General features: G+C 40.8%; 1 protein-coding gene across 2 annotated transcripts in view; it reads right to left on the bottom strand.

The window, feature by feature from the left end:
- Positions 1 to 24,831, bottom strand: part of map2k5 (mitogen-activated protein kinase kinase 5) — a 66,214-nt gene extending 41,383 nt beyond the window's left edge. Inside the window, exons 1-9 of one of the 2 annotated variants that reach the window (XM_053616668.1) lie at positions 24,285 to 24,831; positions 24,129 to 24,177; positions 21,733 to 21,800; positions 10,590 to 10,659; positions 9,050 to 9,090; positions 8,261 to 8,328; positions 7,587 to 7,638; positions 4,661 to 4,725; positions 271 to 310 (exon numbers count right to left, since the gene is read on the bottom strand). In XM_053616668.1, coding sequence (XP_053472643.1) covers positions 271 to 310; positions 4,661 to 4,725; positions 7,587 to 7,638; positions 8,261 to 8,328; positions 9,050 to 9,090; positions 10,590 to 10,659; positions 21,733 to 21,800; positions 24,129 to 24,177; positions 24,285 to 24,416 — 585 coding nt within the window. In that variant the 5' untranslated portion in view covers positions 24,417 to 24,831. The remainder of the gene's footprint in view (positions 1 to 270; positions 311 to 4,660; positions 4,726 to 7,586; positions 7,639 to 8,260; positions 8,329 to 9,049; positions 9,091 to 10,589; positions 10,660 to 21,732; positions 21,801 to 24,128; positions 24,178 to 24,284) is intronic. The other variant, XM_053616669.1, reaches the window with a different exon arrangement.
- Positions 24,832 to 27,542: the final 2,711 nt, after the last annotated feature.

Below are 27,542 nucleotides of genomic sequence, written 5' to 3'. Positions count from 1 at the left end.
GAGACAGTCAGGATCACGGGGCCTTCAGTGAGCCTAACTTCAGCTGTCGAGTGATGGACTGCTACATTTACTCCTTCTGCCCTCCAATTAGTATGCCCCTATTAACAGCAGGTTAACAGTCATTTATCATTATCTGCCATGGATAACTCTATAAACAAACACACACACACACACGCACAGGGCAAATTAAACACCCACTCTTGAACCACTTCTCCCTCCTTGTTAGAGAGCTTATACACATCTGTAAAATAAAGCTGTGCCTCCTCTTACCTTCACTGCTAGAACCCTCTTCCCCAGGAGATGGTACGCTCTATTAGAAAAGAGAGAGTGTCACACAGTTTATTTTACAGTCACACATAGCAACTGCACATAGATAAGTTAGTCAATCCTGTACAAAGAAAAATTTAATACTGAAAGAAAGAAAACATTCACCATCAGTAGCATTTATCGTTTAGAAAGTCTACATGTATAGAATAATATATATAGAATAAATATGTACTCGGGTAATAATCAGTCAGTCAGTAATATACGAGGTACACACTTCTACGTTATGAGCCAGATTAACAACATAGCAATTACTTAAATATACTACATAAACACACGAGTATGGTGACGCTGTGTATGAAGGAAATGGATTGAGAAGGAATACAAAGTTGTGATCAACAGGTGTGTGTTAGAGAAAGTGAACACATATAGACAGACATGCTTGTGTGTGCTGCTGGAAGTAAAGAACACAAAGTAACAGACAGTGTGTACATATCATTCTGTCCATCGTCTCTTCTTTCCTCTCTGACGCAGTTAGCACATGCTTGCATACGTATTCGATTATGTGAGTGATTAATGTGGAAAAGATGGCTGATCTAGGTTCTGCTCCAGACACCTTGTAAATGCCACAGCCCTTTAATTAATGACACTTCTATGTGACGGGCCGGCTAACGTGCCTCATTTAGACCAGGGACATTCAATCCAGCTTGACCCGTCAGCACCGAGCGGGTAGACATTACCTTGAAAGACTCCACCGCATCTTCTGGCGTGCACTAGTGAACTTGTTTTTTGGGGACACAAGCCATTTGAAATGTTATGATGGAGCCAATTCAATGAATTATACTCTATATCTAAATGGAGACAAGCCAAGTCCCAAACTGATGTCTGAAAACATCATGCAGAAAAAATATTTTTTATATCATTTGCAATCAATCTATAATTGCGTAAAGCATCTTGACATAGTTTCCCTTCTAGCTGCAATTAAATGTAGTTTAATGAAGGTACTGATGCTTAAATTTGGCAAGAGTTAACCAATATGGGAAATATTCCAGGAGCAAAGGAAATACACTGAATTAGTAAACAGGAAGTGATGTGGCTGGAATTTTTTATGCATATTAAAGCTGAAATATAGCCATGTCCTAATTCCAAACAACATAAAAGAGGACGTCAGATCACAACTCACAAGCGTACACAGTTATTCTGTAATAGGTTACGTATAACAAGGTTTTGCTTGCTTGCTCTAGATCTAGTCTCTGTCCTTGACCTCTGTCAGCCACGCAATAGGACGAATGATTGAAGGCTGACAGGTCCGAGGTCAGGGTAACGTAACCGTAGCGACAGTTGGGAACTGCTCCTGACCGCGGTAAACGTGTCTCTATACAGTGTGTTATTTAAACTTCAGAGCCTGCTGTAATGAAAGCTCCGTCATGTACTATTCATGGGCCTCTCAGTGGCAGCCATGAGAACACACATACACAGGTTTGGGTTACAGAAGGCACCAGACCATACACTCTCTCCATCTCTGACTCCCTCGCTCACCTGAGATGACCCGTGGCCAGGTGTTGACCTCGGCCAGAGAGAGAGAGAGAGAGAGAGAGAGAGAGAGAGAGAGAGAGAGAGAGAGCAGAGAGTGCAGAGCAGAGAGAAAAGAGAGAGAGAGAGAAAGAGAGAGAGAGAGTGCAGAGCAGAGAGAAAAGAGAGAGAGAGCAGAGAGAAAGAGAGAGAGAGAAAGAGAGAGAAACTGCACAGAGTAGAAGGAGAGACAGAGGGCATGATGATGAGATTAGCATGAGGTCATGGTCTCAATTTTTCAGTACACACAGATAGATCACATAACACTGACTGGCTTGTTATTCACGGTAACAAATAGTTGATTGGAAAATTAAAATATTTATTTCTGCACCGAATCTTATATCTCCCCCTTAATTCCTATGTTATATAAATGTCAAATGTCATATTTTCCCTTAAACTTAGCTAAATTCTTTACATTATTTCCATCTCTCTACCCACTCTCTCAAAGTATGAGTTTTTTATTCAGTTGATGATTAATTTGTTTTTAATTTGATTCAGACACCATTATTTTTCAATTAAGAATCAGTCCAATACATTAAACAGCAATTCAACAGTGTGAATATTACAATGCATTAAAAACATTCCTAAAACACTTCCCCTAATATTCTAGTGCATATTTCTCATTATTAATGCCGCACCTGTACTGTACTGATACTGAGGAATGCAGAAAGTAAATCAGAATTTGGTTTATTTTAGTATTTAAAAGTGGTTTTGACCAATGCAATCGATGCTGATTTTTAGTATTTCTTTATATAATTAAGAAAATGGTATAATAATATATACAATAATATAATGTTATAAACCTAACCAAACATCAGCCTCAAATTCAAAAAAATTCCAGGAAAAATGTGTATAAAAAAACAAAAGTAGAATTTCTTCTCAGGACTGCCCCATATCATTTTATTATAACTATAAACAGCAGACAATAAAACACCATATACACACTTGCACATTTCCACTACACACAATGCTGGCTGTAATGACTCATTGAAAATGACCTACAAAAAAAAAAATAGACTAATGAACAAATTAGAACTCCTAAAAGGTCTTTAACACACATTTTTAGTGCACGGTTCGGTTTAGTCAGGAATGGCTCCTCTTTTTTTTTTTTTTAACCACGAGAGTCCACAGGATTCAGAGCACTTAGGCTTTACTGTCCAATAAAGTGGCGATCACAACAGGCTGAGATCACAGCACAGTCTGGACCACAGCAATAAACCACAGGGTGCGTATTGATCTATTACTGGATCAACATCGCAGAACAATAACCCTGTACTGCCGTCTAATCGTCAGTGGCCACCACTCATAAACATGATCCGGGGTTTAAAGGCCGAGGCCGAGATCATGGCCCGTTCACACATCATCACTGGGTTGCCAGGTACTCAGGGCTATTCAAGCGACTTTCAAGCTGGTGAACTCGCACACTGAGGTTGGCTAGGACATATGATAAAATGCAAAGTAAGATAGCTTGCGTCCGTTTTCCAAATGTAGTTTCAAACACCCTGGAGGCGTAGCTGGATTGTCTTATTTTTGTAAACGTGTGGGTGTAAGCAAGAGGCATGCTCTGACACAAAATAACAGTACACCTGGAAGCACAGCAGGTTAGGTGAACACATTTTTTTTTTTTAAGGAAAGCAATTTAAGTGAATACCCCAGGCACTGTAGTGTAGCGTAGTGTGATGGTTACAGAAGTGTTTATTTTACATAGCGCAGACAGACTGTGTATGTGTATAGTAAAGGTGACCAAGGACAGCGCTTGTAGATATATGGCTACATGGCCTTGTTATTCCCATGACACACTCTGAATTACATTGTCAAATTTCAGTTAGCAGATGAAACACCAACCAAACGTATTTACATTTTCCCTCAATAAATAGCCAAAACATTAACCTGTGAGAGTATTCTCAATGACATGTGTGTAAATACCACGGATATGAACGGACGCCTGAGCATAAAACAACCCACAATTAATCTCCACATACTGAAAACAAACCAGTTCTTAAGAGTCCTGGAGCTGAAGTTGGCTCAGTATACTGATCAGCAGGCCCACGTCAATCAGGTCAAGAAATACCAGCATCTTATTGTTGTTACTAGTTTATTATTATTGGGGACAATAACGGGAAGGACGGATTTTCTGTGCAGCTCAGGTTGCAGCATAGACTTTTCTTTAAATAAACAAATATGAATCCTACTGGAACAATTTCCACCATCTTTCTGATTTATTGCCATGTCATTATATAATCCCCAATCAGGTCTTGACTTTAAATATCACAACCTACAGAATATACACCCAAATTGTGCCCATCTTAATTTATAGTACCTTATTTTATACACTTGTATATTACAGAGCATAGATGAATTATTTTCATTTTATTCCAATCAAATGAGTTTAGCTGAATGATGAATGGTCATATCTATATTATTCACAGTATCCATCAAAAACAACCTAAATTAGTTCAGGTTCTCAATCATAAAGTATTTCAGCTGATAGCAGTCAGCAGTGAATAGGTGTCCTGTCATGTTATCCGTTTGGTAGCAGTAGATCATTCGGGTAATAGAAACTGGCTTCACGGGAGTCAAACTGAATCAATTTCATTCCTTAGCGCCAAAAATCGATATTACCCGCATTTGGCAACCTTCACTTTATAAAATAAATAATCATCCCAGCCCCAGCTGCCTGTCAGAGGCTTTGAGCAGGCTGAGTGGACACCAGACTATTGAGTGAGTGTGGAGTGTAGGGAAGATGAGAAAATTATAACTAAGCAAGATACAGTACATGTCATTTTGCTTCAATTACAATGTGTTCATAGTAAAGAGCACTCACTTGTATACGGTTCCCCCATTTCCATGGCCAAGCTGCTCCTGGTACTGGATGTCTTGTTCATTTATCTTAAAGATTAAAGCGAGAGAGAGAGAGCGAGAGAGCAAGAGAGAGAGAGAGAGAGAGAGAGAGAGAGAGAAAGAAATGAACGATAGATACAGAAAGGAGAAAGGACACACAGCCATAAAATAGAAAGATGTCACTAGGGAACAGAAATATCTGGGGGAGGAAAGATGCAACCACAGGCCATAAACAACGGGTTCGGCTCTTGGGTCATTTCAAGAGGAGCAGCGGAGCGGGATCAATAACAACATTTGCTGTCCAATTTAGAAAAGGACAAGTTTGGAGGCGGGAAAGATGGCAAAACTAACGACCATTTGTTTACCTGTGCTGTCTTGCTTAACTCTGACAAAGGCTGTCAAAACGTGTATAAAACAGTTTGGCCCCCTGCTGACACCGGTGAGCTACAGGGAGAAGTTTGTCCTCTACTAGCAAGATACACAGACTGACCTCCTTCCACTCCAACACACACATAAAACGTGAAAAATCTCCTCGAACCAACACAGATTTCTGGATGTCTGAACATAATAAGTTTTGGCAGTCTAACTATAAAGAACATAAATTTATTTAAGGTCTACATTAAGAATGTGAATTCACACAATTAATAAACCAAGGTCTGGTAAGAAAACCATGGCACAGGTTGTTTGACAGGAGAAATGCTCACAAATACAATGGTTCAGTGCTGTGTGAAGACTTGGCTGATCGGTTCAATGTCTGATTGTTAGTACACCAGTGGTTTCTTTCTTTTTCAACATTTTAAATTGTTGTATTGGCTATGCCCGTTGGCTCGGATTGATTTTCCCGCTCTTCTCAACTTCAATATGGCTTTCTTTTCTCCCATACACAGCTCTCTGGTCTTCATGTTGGTTTATCCGTTTTAACAACAAATGCAGTCTTTACAGGTGAAACCCAGGGCTCAAACCATTCAGAGCTATTAACTGTTTCAACAATTAATCTAACAGGGCACATCTGGGCAGCAAGAAACACCTGTCTGTCACATGTTCCAATATTTTTGATCACTTAAAAAATGGGTGGGTTCAAATAAAAGGTGTCAAGTTCTAAGTTGTTTAATACATGTAGATGTAAATATCAGGAAATGAAAGCTGAAATTCTGATCGTCTCAGATTCAGAGAGGGGACTGTATGTATATAAATGCATACATCCCATTAAGCGGCGTTTGATCTGATTGTCTGATCAGGGTGACAGCACGTCAATAACACTGATAGTGTGAAACAAGTATTTTCCCCCCACACAGCTGAGGCCAAAACTAAGTTAATGCCTTACTGTCAAGCTTCATTTTAACTGGGAAATATGGAACTGACTCCAGTGACGGTCCATTGATTAGGGGTGTGTGGGTGGTACTAGAGGCCACAGCTCCCCTGCTTGTGCTTGTTACAGGTGTCACATGGGGGCCTGATTTACTTAATTGTCTATCTGACACTGGCATCTCCACACTGACACATGTCGTGCTGCTGGACAGAGAAGAGAAGCTCAGAGCAGCAGAATATAGATAATACAGATAACAGTTAGTCAAGATAAAGCTCTCAAATGGACCATGTAGAAAAGGGACGTGAACTGCTTTTCAATAGGCACTCAATAAGAATCTATTGATACACGTGCGCACCGCGGTCAGTAGCACACAGCAAGTCATGTCACATGCCAAGTACTGTAATAGATTAACTGATAATACATAAACTGCCATTCCTTTAGGATTTCACAGAATTTTTGATTAAAAAAACAGCTCAAGCTGAGTTTAAGATATGCTGACAGATCAGATTATCCATAGGGCTCCTAGATTTTTCAGTGCTACTTAAAAATGTCACGTAATATTTTAGATTATAATATAAAAATACTTCAAAATAAGTCACAAGTATCGAAACTTGTCTACTTATGCTTATTCTACAGAGGAACAAATAAAACTACCACACAATTTGTAATGTCAAAATTTGTTTACTTTAAAGTTGTTTCAATTTTGGGTGTGTTTCCCCCTACTTTTGGTTGTATTTGCATTTCCCCCCCAAACAGCTTAACTAGAATAGAAAACGTTCATTTAAACATGACAACTGGAATACAGAAAAAATGACTGAGGCCAATATGAATTACATTTCTATCAGAATGAATGAGGCAGGTTAATATCCTTTTAATAATCTAATAATTCAATAGATTCTAATATTTTAATGTTCCAGCTATTTATATATATGTTCATTTGTGTGAACATATCTGCTATCCTAATAAGTCACAATGTGCTTCTTGTGCAATAAGGAGCTTGGTCCTGTAAGAAAACATAGCTCATGCTAGAGATTTTACTTCATTTAAAATAATTGTGATGGGCAGTGGGATGGGTATCAACTAACAGTGAGGATGCAAAACTTATATATGGCAAAAACATTAATAAAAGCATTATTTCTTGTGTTATTCCCAAAGATGACCTGTAATGCTGGTAATATTAAAAGATGAATAAAGTCAATACACAGTATATCTGTATATCAATGGATAATGGAGAACACAAAGACTAAGAATAATTTAAAACCTTATAATTGATACAGGATACAACTGAGCAGTCAAGCGATTAAGGGCCTGACTCAGGGACACAACAGCAGCAGCATAGGGATTTAAATTTCTGATCAGTAGCCCAATAGCTTAACCACTCATATCAAATGAAGATTTCTTATGGAATTGCAGACACCCTGCGTATACGATAAAGTGGCTAAGACGCTGGTGGAGAATTTTAATAACTCACCAACACACTTATATAGTGAAGTAGGAAAAACTGTACTGTAGATACATAAGCGTATCAGGAAAAGCAGTCAATCATGTTTATCAAAACAATATATTGAGAACATATAAAGAGTGTATAGAATTTCAGTACCTGGCCATTGGTCAGTATCTTTTTCAGCTCTGCAGAGGATTTCTTTAAACTGCTAAGCAGAAACAACATGTAAGGGTAGAACATCGTTTTCACTTTCTATTCAATAATTTCTATACAAGACAAATTACACCTAGTAAATAGGACGTTTAATGAAGAGCGCCCACTCACGCCCTAATATAATTTTAAGTCAATTCTGCTAAATCTGTGTGGAGAAGCCAGATCCCAGGTGTGAATTAATCTAGATCAATGTTCTTCTTTATCAGTGTAGTGTTCCCTGCTCGAGCTCACCTGAGTCATCTTGTAAGGAAGCTGATAACTGGCTGCTTAATTGAGTTAGGCGCACTGGAGTGGGAACACACACCAGCCTTCACAGACTAGGAGTGAATAAAGCAGGTCTAAATGTGGTCAGAATAGCCAAAATAAAGCACCACATGGCCCTGAGGTAGTTAATGGGAGCTCATTTGTACAAGTGGTGGCTGGATCACTAGTTTTTTATTTGTACCCAGGTTCAATTTAAACCTGGCCAAATGTTTCTCCAGAATGCACAGGCTGTCTTTAAGGTCTGTAGCTCTTCACTGCTAAGCTCTAACAAGAGGAACGGTCAAATGAAAGGAAGTAATTGGATAGAATAAATTTGCAGTGTAAATTTATGTTTAAATCCCAGTCCGACTCACCTGTTGCTGGACAGAGACTCGGCAGGAGAGGATCCCCGGCTGCTGGACGAGCCATGGCGTGTGTTCACCTAAAAGAAGAGAAAGTCCATCAACACCCTCGCCTAATTGTGACAAAATTCAACAACAAACCCACAGGTCACTGGGGCAAAGAAAATTAAAGAGAGGGAAAGAAAGAGACAGTGGTGCAAAATTAAAGATGGCTTCTGAAGAAGTATAATTACAAACCAACATGACGTCCTTTATTTTTCATTCAAAAGGAAGGTTTACAAGGCTAGTTGTTCTTAGATCTACATCTCACCAACTGGGACCAATAAAAAAAAAAGAGAGAGAAAACAGAAGTGACTAAAAATAACTAGCCTAATTGAGGTCTTTAGGTTATGGTGAGTAGTCCAGCAAGGCAGTGATTTGCTTGTTAATTAGTATCATTTAAATGTATACAGCTTCCACCACAGTTTAAAGCCAATTAACTTTCGATTAAAACAAAGGACAAAACTAAAAAAAAGATTACAAAGACTTAGTACAAACCAAATGCTGGACTGTGATTTGGTTGACACAAAAATATACATCATGTAAGTATATGAAAGCAGCACATTCATGACTAATGACTGAATGATGAAGAATGGAATACGAGAGGAAACCCAACTTTTCTAAATCTCTTGGAGGGCAAAAGAAGAGATGAAAATGTAAAATAAGAGACACAAAGCACAAATGTCTCGACTCCAATTGACATTTCAATAAGTGGTACACAGCAGGACGTGACGTTTCAGAAACAATCATGGATATGCCTACCTTCAGGCCGTGGATGTTCCGGTTCCCAGGAGTCTTGCCGGCTGCAAAAGTAATTGGTCTGGATTGTAAGGCACATCAGGGTCAGAGAAGGAGACGCAATAAAGGAATATTTGAAATACTTTTGGCAGAAAATGGGGCTGAGCAAAAAGTTTAAATAATTAAAGAGGAATTCCACTGATTTTTCTGAGATGCTACATTATTCGCTCATTGAGAAAAGTCATTCAGATCGTTTAGATGAAATAGGCACCACTTTAAGAGAAACGTACAAAGAAATGTGCACAATGGGGGAAATAGGAACAAGGGATTGGAAGCGTTTAAACCTCTGAAATGTACCTCTGAAAGTTATTACACGAATGATTACAAATACATTACCTAAAGCCTTGGAGACTTTTTAGGCTAATTTTATGTTAAAGGTTTGTGTAAACTATAAACTAGTGTTTCGCTGTTACTGCGATTCATGCTCTCAAACCTAGTCTCCAGGGGTGGACAAATCAGTAGCCAGGTCACCTGGGACAAACAGATTTTTTTTATCTGGACTATTAGCTTTTAGTAGTTTTATTACTATTTTTTACTCATCGTTACCCAATGGATTAATTACCATGCACAAATCAGAGATGATCTTTTTATAATCAGGAAAGGAACATGGGGTGAAAGAAAATAAAGTGCATCAAGTGCATCATATGACAATGTAGTCACTTCACGGTTATACATACGAAGATAAAAGAAAGAAACTAGCCTGAATTATATTTTTACGTGCAATGTGAGGACAGAACACCGCATCTCATAAGCAAAACCTTCGGCAATAACTTTGTAGCAACGAGATGTACCTTTATCAGGAAATGAATCGCACTGTGGCTACACAGTCATCCCCTAGCTTGCCATAAAATGACTACATTGGCTTGTACCCCTGTTGCTGTGGTTTTAGTACATTTACTTATCGGTGTGTTAGCTAATGAATTTATCATTTGTCCACTGATGAATTCGGAAAACCATGATGAACATTTGTGTTATTACTATATAACCTATAATTAAGGAACACGGAAGGTGGAAACAAACAACATTTTAGTGTTATCAACATTACATAACAACTAGAAGAGGGATGTAGCCAAACAAACTGCTAGTTATAGAAATCATTACCCATGTTTCACATCATAAACCATTTAAAGCGTCTCCAGATTTAAAAACACTGCATGACTGTTGTCGTCCTGACAAGTGAATTCTGATGGCACTTTGAAAAAGTCTGTGGCTTTCCCTTTTAAAGCTCACTGCAGAGACATGATGTGGAAAAGTTTTTAAACAAACAAGACTGCATGTTACACCTACTGTAACCTGGAAAATTACAAACTATGATTTCACCCAAAAGCCAAGAAGCAAGTGTTATTTTAGATTAGTTTCTGAAAGCAGCAAGTTTTCCACACTACATTGAATTGCAGTATGAACTACAGTATCTGAAATGACCAGATTAGCTTTGAGCAGACTCTTTCAGGTTCAACTGGAATTCCACAGGAATGGCACAAGCACAGACACGTATTTCACTAACCTCGAGGAAAGATCTGCAGTGGCTCAGGTAGCAGTCCATTCATGCGCTGTTCCATCACTGTATTACAGTACTATATAAACACACACACACACACACGAGTTTTATAGTTCTTTGTTTTATGGATCTTGATGGTCATAGGATGTGCTGGATCAAGTGCTATTTTATATGCCTCTAAATAATAAGGGTGTAAGCCATATATTTAAATTAAACCAATTCATGCATATTGTCAAAACACTAGACCCTTTTTTTTTTTTTTTTAGAAGTTTATTTCAACATTCGCTATCTTTTTATTCATTCATTCATCTATCTTATATATATATATATATATATATATATATATATATACACACACACACATATAAAATCACTGTATAAGTCATTTTAAAATTGTAATACAGTATACAGTAAATATAAAAATTCTACACACCCCTGTTAAAGTGGCAGGTTTTTGTGATGTAAAAATGTCAAAGATAAATTATCACCTTTAATATGATATAGCAACCAGCTATATTGAAAAACAAATAGAAGCGAACGAAAAACAAATAGGAGCAATTTACCAAAAACAAAAAAAGAAAATGAAAAAACTTACAATAATCTGGTTGCTTAAGTGTGCTTAACCTTTTGCTTGTTATGCAGCACTCAATCTTTTTGGATAAGAGTCTACCAAATTATCTTGATCTGGCAATTATATTCTACTTTTCCTTGCAAAAATGCTCCAAATCTATCAAATTGTGAGGGGATCTCCTGTGCACAGCCCTCTTCAAGTCATTCCACAGGTTTTAGATTTAGACCTGGGCTCGGTCTGGACATTTCAATTGATGCTTATGTTAATGGAACCATCTGGCTCTGAGACGGGTCGCCCCGCCTTTCTGTTGAGCACAAGACCTTTGTATCCAGACACAGGCCCCGATCACACACAATCAACCTACTGCAACCACAAATCCAGACGGAGGTGTCCGGGGGAGGGACGGCTATGTGTCTGTGTGCGAGTGAGTATAGGAGCTTAAAAATGAACACAGTAATTTGACACAATATAAAAATCAAAAAAAGTATAAGCTTCCGGTGTTGATACAAAAGACTAACATTTGTTGGATGACCAAAATTGGAGCAACTGGCCAATATGAACATGTAAATGAGAAGCTAGGGCATAAAATATGTTGTAATTAATGTTACAGTAAAACAAGAACACATTTGTCCTCTACCACACAGGTCTAACAGGTGTGTGGATTCCTGCAAAACTGGGGCATTAGAGCAGTTTCCCAACTCAGTCCTTATGGACCCCGAATCATAAACAGACTTTATCAAGGTGTTTGGAATTGGGTTGAAAATGACTTCTGTAGGAAAGTATATCTACAGGACCATGACAGATTATTAATGTGTTAGAGCCATGTAGTCAGTACTCTGCAGAACTTGATGACCTATTTTCAGATTTCTTGGGAGCAAGAGTAGAAGACCTGCAGCGCTGGTACGGAAGATGTTGTGCAGCTTGCAAAAAAAAAAAAAAAAGTGGAAATGGAAATAAATGTCTGAGGACTGAGGAGATGGAGGAAAAAGAAGAAAAAAAGCAAGAGTACAACATAACAGAAGATGGAGACAATAAGGCATGAAGTAGGGAGAAGGAGAAAACCAAGAAGACAGCAAGAAAGGAGAAAAGATGATGACATTAACTGACAATCACCAAACAGGTCAAGGACAACTATGAAGACCTTAAAACCTTCAAACCTAAACCGCAGCATTTCTGAATAAGCATTGCGACACAAAAACTCCTGAATTTAGCAAGAGTAGAATTAATCCAAAATGGCATAATTTCCAAATTACTTAAAAACAACAGGCCTCATTTATCAAGCTGGACATGAATGGATTTATTTGATTAATTTCATCATTTGTATGAGCATTTGCACAAAAACATTGGTATTCATGAAAATCCCGTAAATTCAGAAAACCTTTTGTATCCTAGTCCTGCTCCTGAGTGTGTGTAAATTTATTTGCACGAAAACTAACTAATTTAAACACCTCGATTGATTGGCTTTGAAAATTCAATTCGCTTACATTTTTTTTTTTTTTTTTTAGACCTGTCGGTTCATATACCCCTAAAGGGTATTAAGGAAATATCACACAGTCGACCAAAATCCATTTTAACACAAATAAGGCTAGTTGTTCAATTAAGATGAAAGAAAAAAAAGCAGGATGTGCTGGTCTGTGCAGATGGCAGCTGTAAGCCAAGGCTTGGCTTAAATGGCAGAATTGATATTACTGGAAGAGTTAGCACATTATGCCCTTAAGAGGCAGAAGATATTTAGAGACCGGGATTTTTTTTAAAACGAAAACTGGCTTATAAATCGGTTCAGTTTGACATGGCATCTGGTCAATTGTAAAAAGCTTAGTCATGGTTTGATGACAATAAATGTAACTATAAATATTAAAAAAGTACAACATACTATTCATTAATTAAACAAACATTGTAATCATTGGCAAATTGCTGTGGTATAAGAGGAATGGAACACCGTTATAGAGAAAACAACTTCATTGAAACAGTTAATTTTACTGCGTTGCACTAACCTGCCCCGTCGTTGATTACTTTCCTATACTAGCATGCCCCTGTCGTGTTTTGTTCCTTACTTATTTCACTTGCAATTATAACAGTTCTCTTTCTAACTCTGCTAAATATAATCATCTTTTTATCAATCCTAAACTGGACTGAACGGGGACTGGTGAGAAGTAGAACAGGGCCAGGACAGCAAATCTGTCTCTGCAGTTTTCTCACACTTCTTTATGCAAAGCAGTCAGAGCCAGTAGTGCATTTCTTTCCTTCTCCTCTGTGTGTGTGTGTGTATGTGTGTGAGATAAATACATAAGTGTACATGAAGGCACGCTGTAGAAGCAGAGCTGCTGCAGCTGTTCTATTAAATGCCCTATTTATCACTGTCACCTCACAACTGCCTCTCTCTCCTCCCACACTTCTCTCTTTCCATAACACTCTCTCTCTCTCTCTCTCTCGTTCTCGCCTCCAGCAATGTGCCTCTTCCGAAAAAATGTGTGTTCAGACACTTACACCTTTAATTTTCCGCTCCACTTCTTTATTGATTAGGGGCACAATTACAGACTAATCTGTAGCAGTGTATTAAAAGAAATCCCCCTTTGTTGGACAATAACTAAAGGCATTTTGATCAGAGGCTGAATGCTCTGTGCCAGAGGGGACACTCGGACCAGACCCTTCTCCTGCTGGCATCATTAACACACCCAGAATAGAGCGCTCCTCAATTAGTGAACTGAGACTGGAGGAAAAGAGGAGTGTGTGATAGTGCATGTTGTACTAGACACTGAGAGTTTAAGGTTAAATGCAAGGTTATGTACTAAATATACTAATTAATATATATATATATATATATATATATATATATATATATATATATATATATATATATACACACACACAGACACTAATATATAAACATATACACACACATGGTCATGTGAAAAAAATAAGTACACCCCATGGAAATTGTTGGCTTTTTTCGACACATTTGGACAAGCAAACATATTAATAAAGGTGATACACGCTATCAAATGACACATACAAGTGACATTTTGTAGTAATTTTCACTATCTAAATGAACAAAAAACATCAGTCACCTAAAAAAAAAAAAAAAAAGTAAGTGCACCCCTACATTTATCACACCTTCAAGTCCATAAAATTAGAATCAGGTGTTCAAGATTGGGTGCCAGTGATTAGAACCTGCTTAGGGAGTGCAGGTGGAACCTGTTTTATTTATACCCCTCTCATATCTAGTGTCTGGTGTTCCCTTTGTTATTGTGGTGTGTGGTGTCACCATGCCAAGATCTAAAGAGTTCTGTAAGGCCTTCAGAAAAAAGGTTGTGGATGCCTATGAGTCTCGCAAGGGATTTAAAAAGATCTCCAAATTATTTGAAATACATCATTACACTGTAAGGAAAATCATCTACAAATGGTACAGATTTCAAACGACTGCCAATTTGTCCAGGACTGGCCGTAAATGGTAAATGGTCTTCACTTATATAGCGCTCTAATCCAAAGCGCTTTACACTGTGTCTCAGTCACCCATTCACACACACACACCAATGGTAGCAGAGCTGCCATGCAAGGTGCTAACTTGCCATCGGGAGCAACTTGTGTTTCAGTGTCTTGCCCAAGGACACTTTGGTATGTGGAGTCACGTGGGCCGGGAATCGAACCGCCAACCCTACGATTAGTGAACAACCTGCTCTACCACCTGAGCCACAGCCGCCCTTGGGTCGTCCCAGCAAATTCAGCCCAAGCGCAGACCGTCTGATGTAAAAAGAAATCTCCAAGAACCCCAACGTTTCATCACAGGATCTGCTAGTAAGTCTTGCAACTGTTGGTGTCAAAGTGCATACTACAATCAGAAAGAGACTGCACAAATTTGACCTGTATCAGAGGCCTGCCATGAAAAAGCCTTTGCAGGATTACAGTTTGCCAATGAGCATATAGGCAAAGACCAGGCCTTTTGGAATAATGTGCTCTGGACAGATGAATCAAAGATAGAGTTGTTTGGCCACAGTAACAGCAGACATGTTTGGCACAGACCAAAGACAGCTTTTCAGGAGAAGCACCTCATACCAACTGTGAAGCACAGTGGTGGAAATGTTATGGTTTGGGGTTGCTTCACTGCCTCAGGGACTGGACAGCTTGCATTCGTTGAGTCAACTATGAATTCTGAATCATATCAAAGAGTGCTTGAAGATAATGTGAGGCCATCTGTCTGAAAGTTGAAGTTGAAATGAAAGTGGACCATTCAACAGGATAATGATCCAAAGCACACTAGCACATCCACCAAGAAATGGCTCAAAAAGAAGAAATGGAGAGTTATGGACTGGCCTAGTCAAAGCCTGGATTTAAATCCCATTAATATTTTGGGGGGGATGGGGTTTATGAAATGGGCAGTACATGTAAGAAAACCCTCAAACATCTTGCAACTGAAAGCATACTGCATGGAAGTGTGGTCAAAAATTCCAGCAATCCTGGTGGACAATTATGTAAAACGCCTATAATAAGTTATTTCTGCTACAGGGGGCAACACTAGGGGGTGTACTTACTTTTTCCAGAGAAGAATATCACATCTATTGATATTTCTGTTTAATAAATTATTGAAAAAGTTAATTTTCCTTGTAATTTTGTTCAAGTATATCAACTTGATTAATAGGCACTATTTCGAAGATGATCAAATGTTTGCTTGTCCAAATTTGCCAAAAACGGCAAAAATTTCCATGGGCTGTTCTTATTTTTTCACATGACTGTGAAAAAATAAGTATATATAAGAATATATATATGTTTCACTAATATTTTCCCCATACTTTATTCTTGTCTTGTTTGCAGCATCCTTAATCACAAAGCTACGTCTCAAATCGGGAGTATTTCAAGGACAATGGAGACGTACAGAAATTTCTTGCCTACGTAGCCTTCAAAGCAGCCGTCTCTCAACTCCTACCAGTTCAACATAATAGATGTCCCTTCATCTGGAATTAATGACATCAAAGCAATTCATACACACACATCTCACCGGAGACCAAACAGCCGTGTAGGCAAAAGACCACCACGTTCGACAACGAATAAAATGATTGCGCACGTTAAACTTCTATACATTGCAGTAAACCTGTGACGTATGTGTTTTACATTCCCTGTACAATTCACTTCCTTAAACACTGGGTTTCCTCCCAAAAGGCGTACAAACCATAATAATAAGGAAAAACCCAAGCTTTCACAATCACTACTCTGTGCTTCTCTTGCATGTTTTATGGTTCCAAATAGACATCTGTGATGTAGTGCGATTTGCATTTAGAAAACGCTCAGTCTGGTGAAGCGGATCAGCAACTGGTGTAAAAAATAAATCAAAAATTCCACCTTTCCATTTAAAATCAGAAATAGTGATTATTGAGCCTGTGGCTAGCATAGTGACTGTGAGCTGATAGGGGGTAAGAGACAACACCAGCTGAAAGTGGATTTTGAAAAATTCCTCTGCGCAGAGGGGGGCATACTTCTAATGAGGCGGATCTTTAAGTACTGAATAATATATAATAAAAGTTGATAGTTCATTTAGTTTCTGCTGCACTTCAGAGAGAAACGTTCACAAGTCATTACTCCCGACATCCGCAATGTGAACAGTAAGTATTGAGGAATGCATTTAATATTGGCTCTGAGGGAAAACATGAAAACAATACACTAAACAAGGACAAAAGGACAAAATATTACACCACAAGAGTCCAGTACATTGTTTTTTCGGATTAAAACAAACACTAACACCTGCACGTTTTAGGCATTCATTTCATTCAATAAATAATTAGTGACTTCCACGAATTAAATATGTACCATTAATCAACGTGCATCTCTGTAACTCCATCATTAACTAGCATGTCTCTGTGGTCAATCCACTTGTTTCTAAACCATTCTTCTGAAAAGTCTATTTAAAAATTACATGGCGTCAGTACAGAGGACATACTGAAGAGCCTTTGTGCCTGTTAGTCTCTGTAAAGGATGTGTGGTCACCATACCGGTCAGTCAGGTGTAACTTGTGCCTAGTGATGGAGGTGTGACTTCTGCTACGGTCAGTCTCAATCAAGGAGGTGTGTCCTCTGTGCCTCTCATTCCCAGTGAAGGAGGTGTGGCCTATACGCCCGTCTGGCCCAGTGAAGGAGGTGTGGCCTATACGCCCGTCTGACCCAGTGAAGGAGGTGTGGCCTATACGCCCGTCTGACCCAGTGAAGGAGGTGTGGCCTATACGCCCGTCTGACCCAGTGAAGGAGGTGTGGCCTATACGCCCGTCTGACCCAGTGAAGGAGGTGTAGCTTATACGCCCGTCTGACCCAGTGAAGGAGGTGTGGCCTATAGGCTTGTCTGACCCAGTGAAGGAGGCATGGTCTCTCACTCATTATGGCAAACAAACCTCTTTAAGAAAAATGTATCTACTTGCACAATTCATACTGTCCAAAACTGCTTTAAATACATTTTGACAGACTTGTTGCCTGCTTTAATTGGATCTTTCATACATTAATATAATCGTTGACCATGTAAACATTGCATTTTCTTGGAAGATGTGATATCGGGTGAGATTATTGTAAAATAGTAACAAATATAGAATACAGAAATATATAAAGCATTTTCTCATGAAAGACCATCCTTCAGATTTTGAAAAGCACAGCATCATCACCACCAGCGTGTGGGCAAATACGATCTGAACTCAGTGTACTACAGAGTGTTAGCAGTATGAATATTATTACATGCTTGTTCACAAAAAATCCTCCAATTAATAGGCAGCATTATCAGTTAGCGACTGGCTCTGGGCTCATTTGTGACTTCACGCCTTGAGTAAAGAAACAGAAATGTAATTTGACGCTTTGCTCCATCGTGCATGCTTAATGCCATGCTGGCACACGAGCCTGCCAGGGGTCACGGGTTGCCATGGATACATCAATTGTTACAACCAAAAAAAGGGGAAGATGAAGATAAAGAGATAAGAAAACACAGCTACTTGTTATCCCTGCCAATCTGCCATGTAATGAGAAGATTTTGCCCAAGGGTGAATAGATGTACAATAAGAGATTTTAATAGCTTTCCTTTCTAACAAAAACACTCCCAAGACTAAATAGTTCAACTGAAACCAGGCAATGGTTCACACAATAGTCTGAGGTCAGTAATTATAATTCCTTGGGAACATAAATACTTTGATATAAAGGAACAGATACTTTCAAATACATTTTTTATCTTTTTAATTTTTTCCTGAAAGCATTATTCACCTTGCACATAAACTCATTTTAGTGAAAGGAAAAACACTTTAGGTTATAGAGATTGATCATATTTATATATGTGCAATACACACAATGTTTATCCATTAGAAATAGTTCTAGTCTGTTTTGATTTGTTCTGCTCGTAAGAGCAAAATAAGAGCCATTACCAAAATAAGAGTGAAATAGCCATTACTAGAGATGCCACAGTATGAAAATTTCATATCACGATTATCATGACCAAAACTATCATGGTTATCAGTATTATCACGGTATTGTTAACATGTGCTGAAAATGTACAGAAAATACTGATACACACACTGAAATCGTTTAAACAGGTTTCATATTTGACTATAAAGAGGTTGTCACTAGGCTTGCTGCGATCATTTAGTTCAGTTGGAGAACATGGCGGAAGGCAGTGACAGCGATCGTGAGATTTTCGAACCTTCCAATGGGACCAAATCCAAAGTGTGGTCATATTTTGTATTTTATAAAAATGCTGAGAGAAACTTAACAGAAAATGGTAACTCTGTCTGCAGAACTTGCCAGAAGAAAGATGCTGCGAAAGGGGGCTTTGGCACTTCGTTGGCGTTTTTCCATCGTTTCCCCGTCGCTTTTAAATTGCTTATGAATGCCTGTGGGGCCATGTGCATTTTACTTTCGCTTTAGATTTAGCGGCAAGTCAGAGGCGGCACAACAACGAGAGTGTGCGATGACAAACTCGTTTATATTAAACCAAATCTTCCGCCATCGTCTTGTCAGTCAGCTCGCCTAGCCCTACCTGTCAGTTGGGTTGGCTCGCTCACCCTACCCGTCAGTCGGGTCGGCTCGCTCTTCTTGTCAGTCGGTTCGGCTCGCCTCGCTCTTCTTGTCAGTCGGGTCGGCTCGCCCTTCCCGTCAGTCGCCTCGGCTCGCCCTTACCGTCAGGCGCCTCGGCTCGCCCCTCCCGTCAGTCGCCTCGCCTCGCCCGTCAGTCGCCTCGCCTCGCCCTTCCCGTCAGTCGCCTCGCTCTTCTTGTCAGTCGGTTCGGCTCGCCTCGCTCTTCTTGTCAGTCGGGTCGGTTCACCCTTCCCGTCAGTCGGCTTGCCTCGCCCTTCCCGTCAGTCGGGTCGGCTCGCCCTTCCCGTCAGTCGCCTCGGCTTGCCCTTCCCGTCAGTCGCCTCGCTCTTCTTGTTAGTCGGGTCGGCTCGCCCTTCCCGTCAGTCGGCTCGCCTCGCCCTACCCGTCAGTCAGGTCGGCTCGCCTCGCCCTACCCGTCAGTCGGGTCGACTCGACTCGCCCTACCCATCAGGCGGGTCGGCTCACCTAGCCCTTCCCGTCAGTCGGGTCAGCTCGCCTCGCTCTTCCCATCAGGTGGGTCGGCTCGCCTAGCCCTTCCCGTCAGTCGGGTCGGCTCGCCTCGCTCTTCCTATCAGGTGGGTCGGCTTGCCTAGCCCTTCCCGTCAGTCGGGTCGCCTCGCCTCGCTCTTCCCATCAGTCGCCTCGCTCTTCTTGTCAGTCGGTTCGGCTGGCCTTGCCCTTCCCGTCAGTCGGCTTGACCCACCCTTCCCGTCAGTCGGCTCGCCTCGCCCTAACCATCAATCGGTTCGGCTCACCTCGCCCTCCCCGTCAGTCGGCTCGCCCCGGCCTTCCTGTCAGTCGGCTCGCCTCGTCCTAACCATCATTCGGGTCGGCTCGACTCGCCCTACCCGTCAGTCGGTTCGGCTCGCCTCGCTCTTCTTGTCAGTCGGGTCGGCTCGCCCTTCCCGTCAGTCGGCTCGCCTCGCCCTACCTGTCAGTCGGGTTGGCACGCCTAACCCTACCCGTCAGGCGGGTCGGCTCGCCTAGCCCTTCCCGTCAGTTGGGTTGGCTCGCCTCGCTCTTCCCGTCAGGCGGGATGGCTCACCTAGCCCTTCCCGTCAGTCAGGTCGGCTCGCCTCGCTCTTCCCATCAGTCGCCTCGCCTCACTCTTCCCATCAGTCGCCTCGCTCTTCTTGTCAGTTGGTTCGGCTCGGCTCGCCTCGCCCTTCCCGTCAGTCGGGTCGCCTCGCCTCGCTCTTCCCATCAGTCGCCTCGCTCTTCTTGTCAGTCGGTTCGGCTGGCCTTGCCCTTCCCGTCAGTCGGCTTGACCCACCCTTCCCGTCAGTCGGCTCGCCTCGCACCGCCCTTCCCGTCAGTCGCCTCGCCCCGCCCTTCCCGTCAGTCGGCTCGCCTCGCCCTAACCGTCATTCGGGTCGGCTCGACTCGCCCTACCCGTCAGTCGGGTTGGCTTGCGTCGCTCTTCCCGTCAATCGGGTCAGCTCGCCTCGCTCTTCCCGTCAGTCGGTTCGGCTCGCCTCGCTCTTCCTGTCAGTCGGGTCGGCTCGCTCTTCCCGTCAGTCGGGTCAGCTCGCCTCACCCTTCCCGTCAGTCGGCTCGGCTCACCCTTCCCGTCAGTCGGCTCGGCTCGCCTCGCCCTTCCCGTCAGTCAGCTCGCTCCTCTTGTCAGTCAGTTTGGCTCGCCTCGCTCTTCTTGTCAGTCTGGTCGGCTCGCTCTACCCGTCAGTCGGGTCGGCTCGACTCGCTCTTCCCGTCGGCTCGCCTCGCCCTTCCCGTCCGTCGGGTCGGCTCGCCTCGCCCTTCCCGTCCGTCGGGTCGGCTCGCCTCGCCCTTCCCGTCAGTCGGGTCGGCTCGCCTCGCCCTTCCCGTCAGTCGGGTCGGCTCGCCTCGCCCTTTCCGTCAGTCGGGTCGGCTCGCCTCGCTCTTTCCGTCAGTCGGGTCGGCTCGCCTCGCTCTTTCCGTCAGTCGGGTCGGCTCGCTCTTCCTGTCAGTCGGGTCGCCTCACTCTTCCTGTCAGTCGGGTCGCCTCACTCTGTCCCGATCTGTGCTGCGACTCTGATTCATTCTGCTCATGCCGAACTGAGCAGACCCGTTCAGTTTTTAATTGTAGTGTCCGTTTTCACGCTCAAAAAACAATGTTGCATGCTGCGCCTGCGTCAGACTCATGCTAGGTGTGTGTGGACAGCATTTCCCACAAGTTGTACAAAACACGATAATCGCACACGATTTTAATGGTAATTAAATCTGACACAGTAATACTAACCGTCGGGGGATTTTATCGCGAAACCGGTAACCATTTCATCCCTAGTCATTACTTCACCTACCACATATTCAACAGGAAGTGACAAAAATCCATAGAGGTGTCTAATTCATACTGTCTAATCTAGGATGATCTATGATAATAGCATAGATTGTTGACCTGACATGATAAATTACTTCTCATGAAGTGTTTTAATAGAAATAGCAGATTTTTTAAACAATCCTTTGAGAGATATATATATATATATATATATATATATATATATATATATATATAGTAGCTTTTACTGAAAGCTGAAACAATACTCACATAGGACAGCATGGCCTTTAGTTCTTCATCACTCCGAACTGTGATCCTGTCACCAACCTCATCCTCATCTAAAACAGAAGAGTTCACAACAGGGTTCATACACATTTCTAAAGCAAAATGTAAGCATTACTTCCAGTACTTTCAATATGAACAAATAATTTCTGATCACATGGTTATGTCACATGGCTTTGATGAAATGCTGATAGATAGTTAGACAGACAGATGGTTGTTTTCCCAGCTATCACCTTTAATTTGCATTTTATTTCAATGCTCTAAAGTGTTATATCTTTGCATGCTATTGGCACAAATTCTAAATGTCTACATAGCTTTAACATCCTTTCTTGCAGAATATGCTGTACGTTTTCTTTAACTTTTATTTTCTATCTAACTTAATATGAACTGGATGTAATATACATTGACTCGGGCCAAAGCACTGTCTCACTGCAATCGAACGGCGCTACAGTTCACTTAGAATCGGACCAAGGTCACCTCATTCAGACCAGTTGTTTCGGTCCAGACTTGAGTGTGATGTCTGTGTTCTTACCTGCACAAATGAACCACACCATGGGGGGGAAGGCACTGAATTGAACCCAAGGGGGGGTTCCATTCAGACAGACTATACACTGAATGTGAAAGCATCCAAAATGCAGACTGGATTAGTTTTACATAGAGAAGTGGGGTAATATAATTATTATCAGTGTAGGGATGGGTGATACGACAATATAAAATCAATATCATGATAAATTGTCATAATATGATTTTTTTCTGATAATGTGGATATTGTTTTTTTCTCTCTCATATATACAGTTTTATATATATACACAGTTTTATATATATATATATATATATATATATATATATATATATATATATATATAAAAAATTAACACCTAAATACAAGATTTTAACACCAAATTGTAATTATATATATATATATATATATATATATATATATATATATATATATATATATATATATATATATAATTACAATTTGGTGTTAAAATCTTGTATTTAGGTGTTAATTTTTTTTAATAACTAAACATTTGTTTTAAATAAATTTAAAAAAAGTATCTTTGCAGAGATGAAATAAAATATGATCAAACTCGCTGTTAAATGCAACACTACTGCAACACCAATTTGTTTGTGAACAAATCTATATATTGTGATATACACTGAAAGGCCAAAGGTTTATGGACACCTGCCCTTCATACTTATTTGTCATTCTTCGCCAAACAGTTACCACAATGGTGGACGCACACAACTTTCTAGAATGTCTTTGCAGAACGTCTGCAGTATTACAATTCCCCTTCATTGGAACCAAAAGCTTAAACCTGTCCTAGCATGACCATGCTCCCGTGCACAAAGCAAGCTCCATGAAGACATGGTTTGCCAAGGTTGGTGTAGAAGAACTCGAGTTGTCTGCACAGAGACAGGACTTCAACCCCACTGAACACCTGTGTGTTGGATGAATTGGAGCACCCTCTGCACCCCAGTGACCGCATTACACTCTTGTGAATGAATGGGCAAATCCCCAAAGCCACGCTCCAAAGTCTAGTGGAAAACCTTCGCAGAAGACTGGATGTTATTAGAAAAGCAAATGGGGACTACATCTGGAATGGGATGTTCAACAAGCACATATGGGTGTGATGGTCAGGTGTCCAGAAATGTTTAGCCATATAGTGTATATCGTGTATTATAGGAATGTCTTTGAGAATCTTGATATGATATTTTTGTGATGTTGGTCCCATCCAAATCTATCATTTTTTTTTGTTTTATGGAAAGAGTGCTTATAATAAAGGTCAAAACAACCTATACGTACACAGTTAAGACTCTCGTCTCTGATTTCTAGAGAAATCACTTATCCTGTGCGAATAAATCACAATTAATTAGTATCCCGCCTCTTCCCTGTGCATGCAGAGTTTGCATGTTCTCCCCGTGCAGGGGTTTCCTCCATGTACTCCGGTTTCCTCCCCAAGTCCAAAGATATGCATCGTAGGCTGACTAGCATTCCCAAATTGTCCGTAGTATGTGAATAGGTGTGCGAGTGCGATTGTACCCAGGGTGTCCTCTGCCTCGTGCCGCAAGTCCCCTTGGATAGGCTCTGGGCTCCCCACAACCCAGTGTAGGACAAACGGTATGGAAAATAAACAGATGTTTCTGGAAATCTTCTCTCATCCGAATTGTACGCAAGGCTTTAAGCATCTGCTTGAACACTGCGGACCTTTAATACTTTTAGATTAGCCCACTACACCACAACACCCTTGTAAGGTCCTACAGCTACAGTCACTGAGACTACAGCTGACAGTATTGAAGAGCACACGAGTTGTTTTCAGGATCTATAAATCTAGTATTATTGTTAGTGATATAAATATCTTTAAATAAGCAGTGCTCACATTCAAATGCTGTAATGGTCGCTTCAGGCATCACGTCTCTAATTGCGATCTGCAAAGCACAAATGAAAGACACAATTAGGATGTTTATTTCATTCTTTACTTCTGATGGGGTGAAATCATACGGCTAATGAGGGGACATCACTGCGACATCTTTACCAGTAAATCGTTGAAGCTCAAAAGTGACGGACAGTCCACCGATGAGTCCATGTCCCCCATCGGCGTCTTTATCCGGATCACGATCCCTTCAGTGTCCATGGCGCAGACGTTATTCAAAACCAGTAAAAGCATAACAAACGCGTCTGCTCATAATCATAATCTACACACGGCTGCTTTCCTATACTCACTCTTCAGCTAACAGCTGGGCAAAATCCTAAATTCGCGCCCTATTAAACACGAAGTGCACTACATCGAGTGTAAAAGCAAATATTTCGCACTACACGTAGTGCACTTAACTAGGGAATACACAGCAATTCGGGATTCACCCCGAGCTAATATGGCTAGCTAACCAAATAGCCGGCTAGCATGCTAGCTAACTGCCACTAATAATGAAACACGGTGGATATATCACCAGCAAGCTCGGATATAGTGAAGGAACTCCTTTAATGACTTGCTATTAACCGAATACAGAAATTTGTGACCGGTGAAAGTTATACGTGTGAAGTGTTTTCGCGTGCAAGCTAACTGTCAACAAAACTCAACGGAAGTTTACCGGAAATGAGCTAGAGTAAACCGGAACACGGAAATGCAACAATTCTGTTTTAAACACCAAAATGGCGGAAAAAAAGGGGGGGTCATTATTTTTTTATTATAAATATTATTAGTGCGTGAAGTCGGATTACTCGTGAATTTCTAACACACACACAAAAGTATATATAATATAAAGTATCTTAATTGTATATATTTGATACAAATTATTTCACGTGTGCCAGTTTAATTCTTTCTCTCGCTCTCGCTCTCCAAAATGAGCTACATGAGCTAAATGAGAAATTTTATGGAACATTTAACCCAAAAATCCTTGGTAATCACTGCCAGTGATGGAATAAACCAGGGGCCTCGTAGTGTAAACTATGCTCTAATGTCATAGCGTGCTTTTCCAGTGACGACGGACTGACCATTGACATTCATTATGCAAGGACTAATTGACACCCGAGGTGGTAATGCCTTGGGTGTTTATTATTGTCTAATAATTCAATGGACTGGAGTCAATTATTCCGCATATACCACAGCTCCAGACATTGTTCAGATTTTTATTTCAAGGCATTTGTCAGGTTTTTGTCCTTAAAAGACTCTTGTGTGTGGAAATAATTTATTACACACCCCATCTCAGGCCTCTTTTGTTAAATCCAAAACTTGTGGGCAATATTTTTCTAATAATTCTGGAAAATGTCAATTTAATGTAATTTGACAGACAACATTTTCTGTAATTTTGTTTGTTGTTAAATGTGTGTGCTGTGGTGGACAATAGGCTAACTTTTCTGTTATTTCAGTTAACTTGGCAAAGTGATATGGAACTGTAATGCAGTCACCTGACTGGAACTACTTTAGCTTTGCATTTTCTGAAAAATAATTGCACACCTCAGAACATCTGTCAGCCAGTCAGAATCGAGAATTCAACTGCGATGTGGTATAAAGTCCATTATGCCACAGCACTACTGAATTCTCCATTTCGATTGGTCAGAAGGTGTTGATTAATTATAAATAATAGCATGGTTTGGACAGTAGTTCTGATTGTAGTTCAAATCACAGGTTTACAGGAACTCCACAAAAGACTAAAGAAAAGCTTGTGTAATGTTTCTTACGGTGAAGTCTTCTGTGAGGAGACTCTTATTTAGGAGTCTCCAGCATTAACAGTTTGCAACAGTCAGTGGTAATGGTAAAACTATAACTGTTATGTCTGACTTTGACTGGTATAATGATTCTTTATTTTTCACATATACAGTAGAGAACAGTGAAATTGTTTTCTTCGCATACCCCAGCATGTCAGGAAGCTGGGGTCAGAGTGCAGGGTCACCCATGATACGGCGCCCCTGGAGCAGAGAGGGTTAAGGGCCTTGCTCAAGGGCCCAACAGTGGCAGCTTGGCAGTGCTGGGGCTTGAACCCCCAACCTTCCGATCAGTAACCCAGAGCCTTAATCGCTAAGCCTTACTTACTGACTTACTTAAATAACAGGGAATTGTCTTTTAAATACACCCTAGCTTTGAAGGCGTCTTACTCCACCACAAGTTAATTTAAAGTATATACTGTATCCTTTGTATAATATTGGTCAATTAAATGGTTATGAATAGCTCATAGTGTTGAATAACCTGAATGACGTGTAGTGCTTTGCTGCAGACGGCCTCATTTTTGGTGAATGACAGTCGACTGTCCCGAGAATACAGACCCTGACAGACACTGATGCTTCCACAAGGAGAAGTTTAATCTTTTTTTTTAATACTCATGTAGTATTGATAGACAGTGAACCAGATTAATATGCAATGATAAGCAGATCATTCAGGTGAAATCAACAATGATGGACTCACCGACTGCTAAATCAGCTCAGGTTGCATATCCAGTGTGTGGATAACAATAGTGTGTGTGGTCTGTCCAGCTTCTAGTTAGGTCTATCCTCTCAATGGGTTTTCTTTCAAAAGCTGAATGGGAAGTGGAAGAATGCCACTCACAACATTCTCTGCACGCATTTTGTACAAGGACAAAAGCTAAAGGCTTAAATACTCAGCACAGTTAAGTGCAACTGCGCTGTATTCTTGTCTCAAGGTGAAAGTTAAACATTCTGCTTTCAAACTGAAATGTTTGCAAACTCATTAGATTAATGTTCAGTGAGCAAGCTGACCACATCGTTTTTGCAATGGGAGAGTAAAAGTCTTTTCCTGAAGTCCTAAAATAATAGGCCGAGCAGTGACATTAAGCATGCATTGGACAGTTTGTGCAGGTGAATACACACACTGCGAATGGCCACCCAATTACATACAAACACACACAACCATTAAATTTAAAAGTGGTGGTTAACCATCTGTTATGTCAGTATTTTACAAAGAATTACAGCATGTCACGTTGATCTTTATATTCTCCAATAAATGGCTTGCGTTATTTGTTGCAGGGTAGAAGACAGGCAGAGATGATAATGGAAAAGTAGGGTTAATGCAGCTAGCAGCATAGTGCTAATGAGGAAACAAATGCAGATGGCAGTTTGTCAAACTGTCCCTCAGAGGCCATGTGTTACGGCCTCTTGCTGGTGTGAATTTAAACGTCCAGTCAGCAGTTCCAATTATCAGAAATCAAACTCAGGAGATGGCTCCAAGGAGGGTCTGAGGGAGTGAGGGCGAGAGAGAGGGCCAGCACACAATGGGTGGTAATTAAAACCCATTTTATCAGTCTAAACTCTCTCTGTTCTCTCTTACGCAATATTGACAAGC

This window comes from Ictalurus furcatus, chromosome 27 (genome assembly GCF_023375685.1).
Source record: "Ictalurus furcatus strain D&B chromosome 27, Billie_1.0, whole genome shotgun sequence".
NCBI lineage: Eukaryota > Metazoa > Chordata > Actinopteri > Siluriformes > Ictaluridae > Ictalurus > Ictalurus furcatus.
The sequence above is the reverse complement of the archived record's forward strand: the minus strand, read 5'-3'. Positions and strand labels throughout refer to the sequence as shown.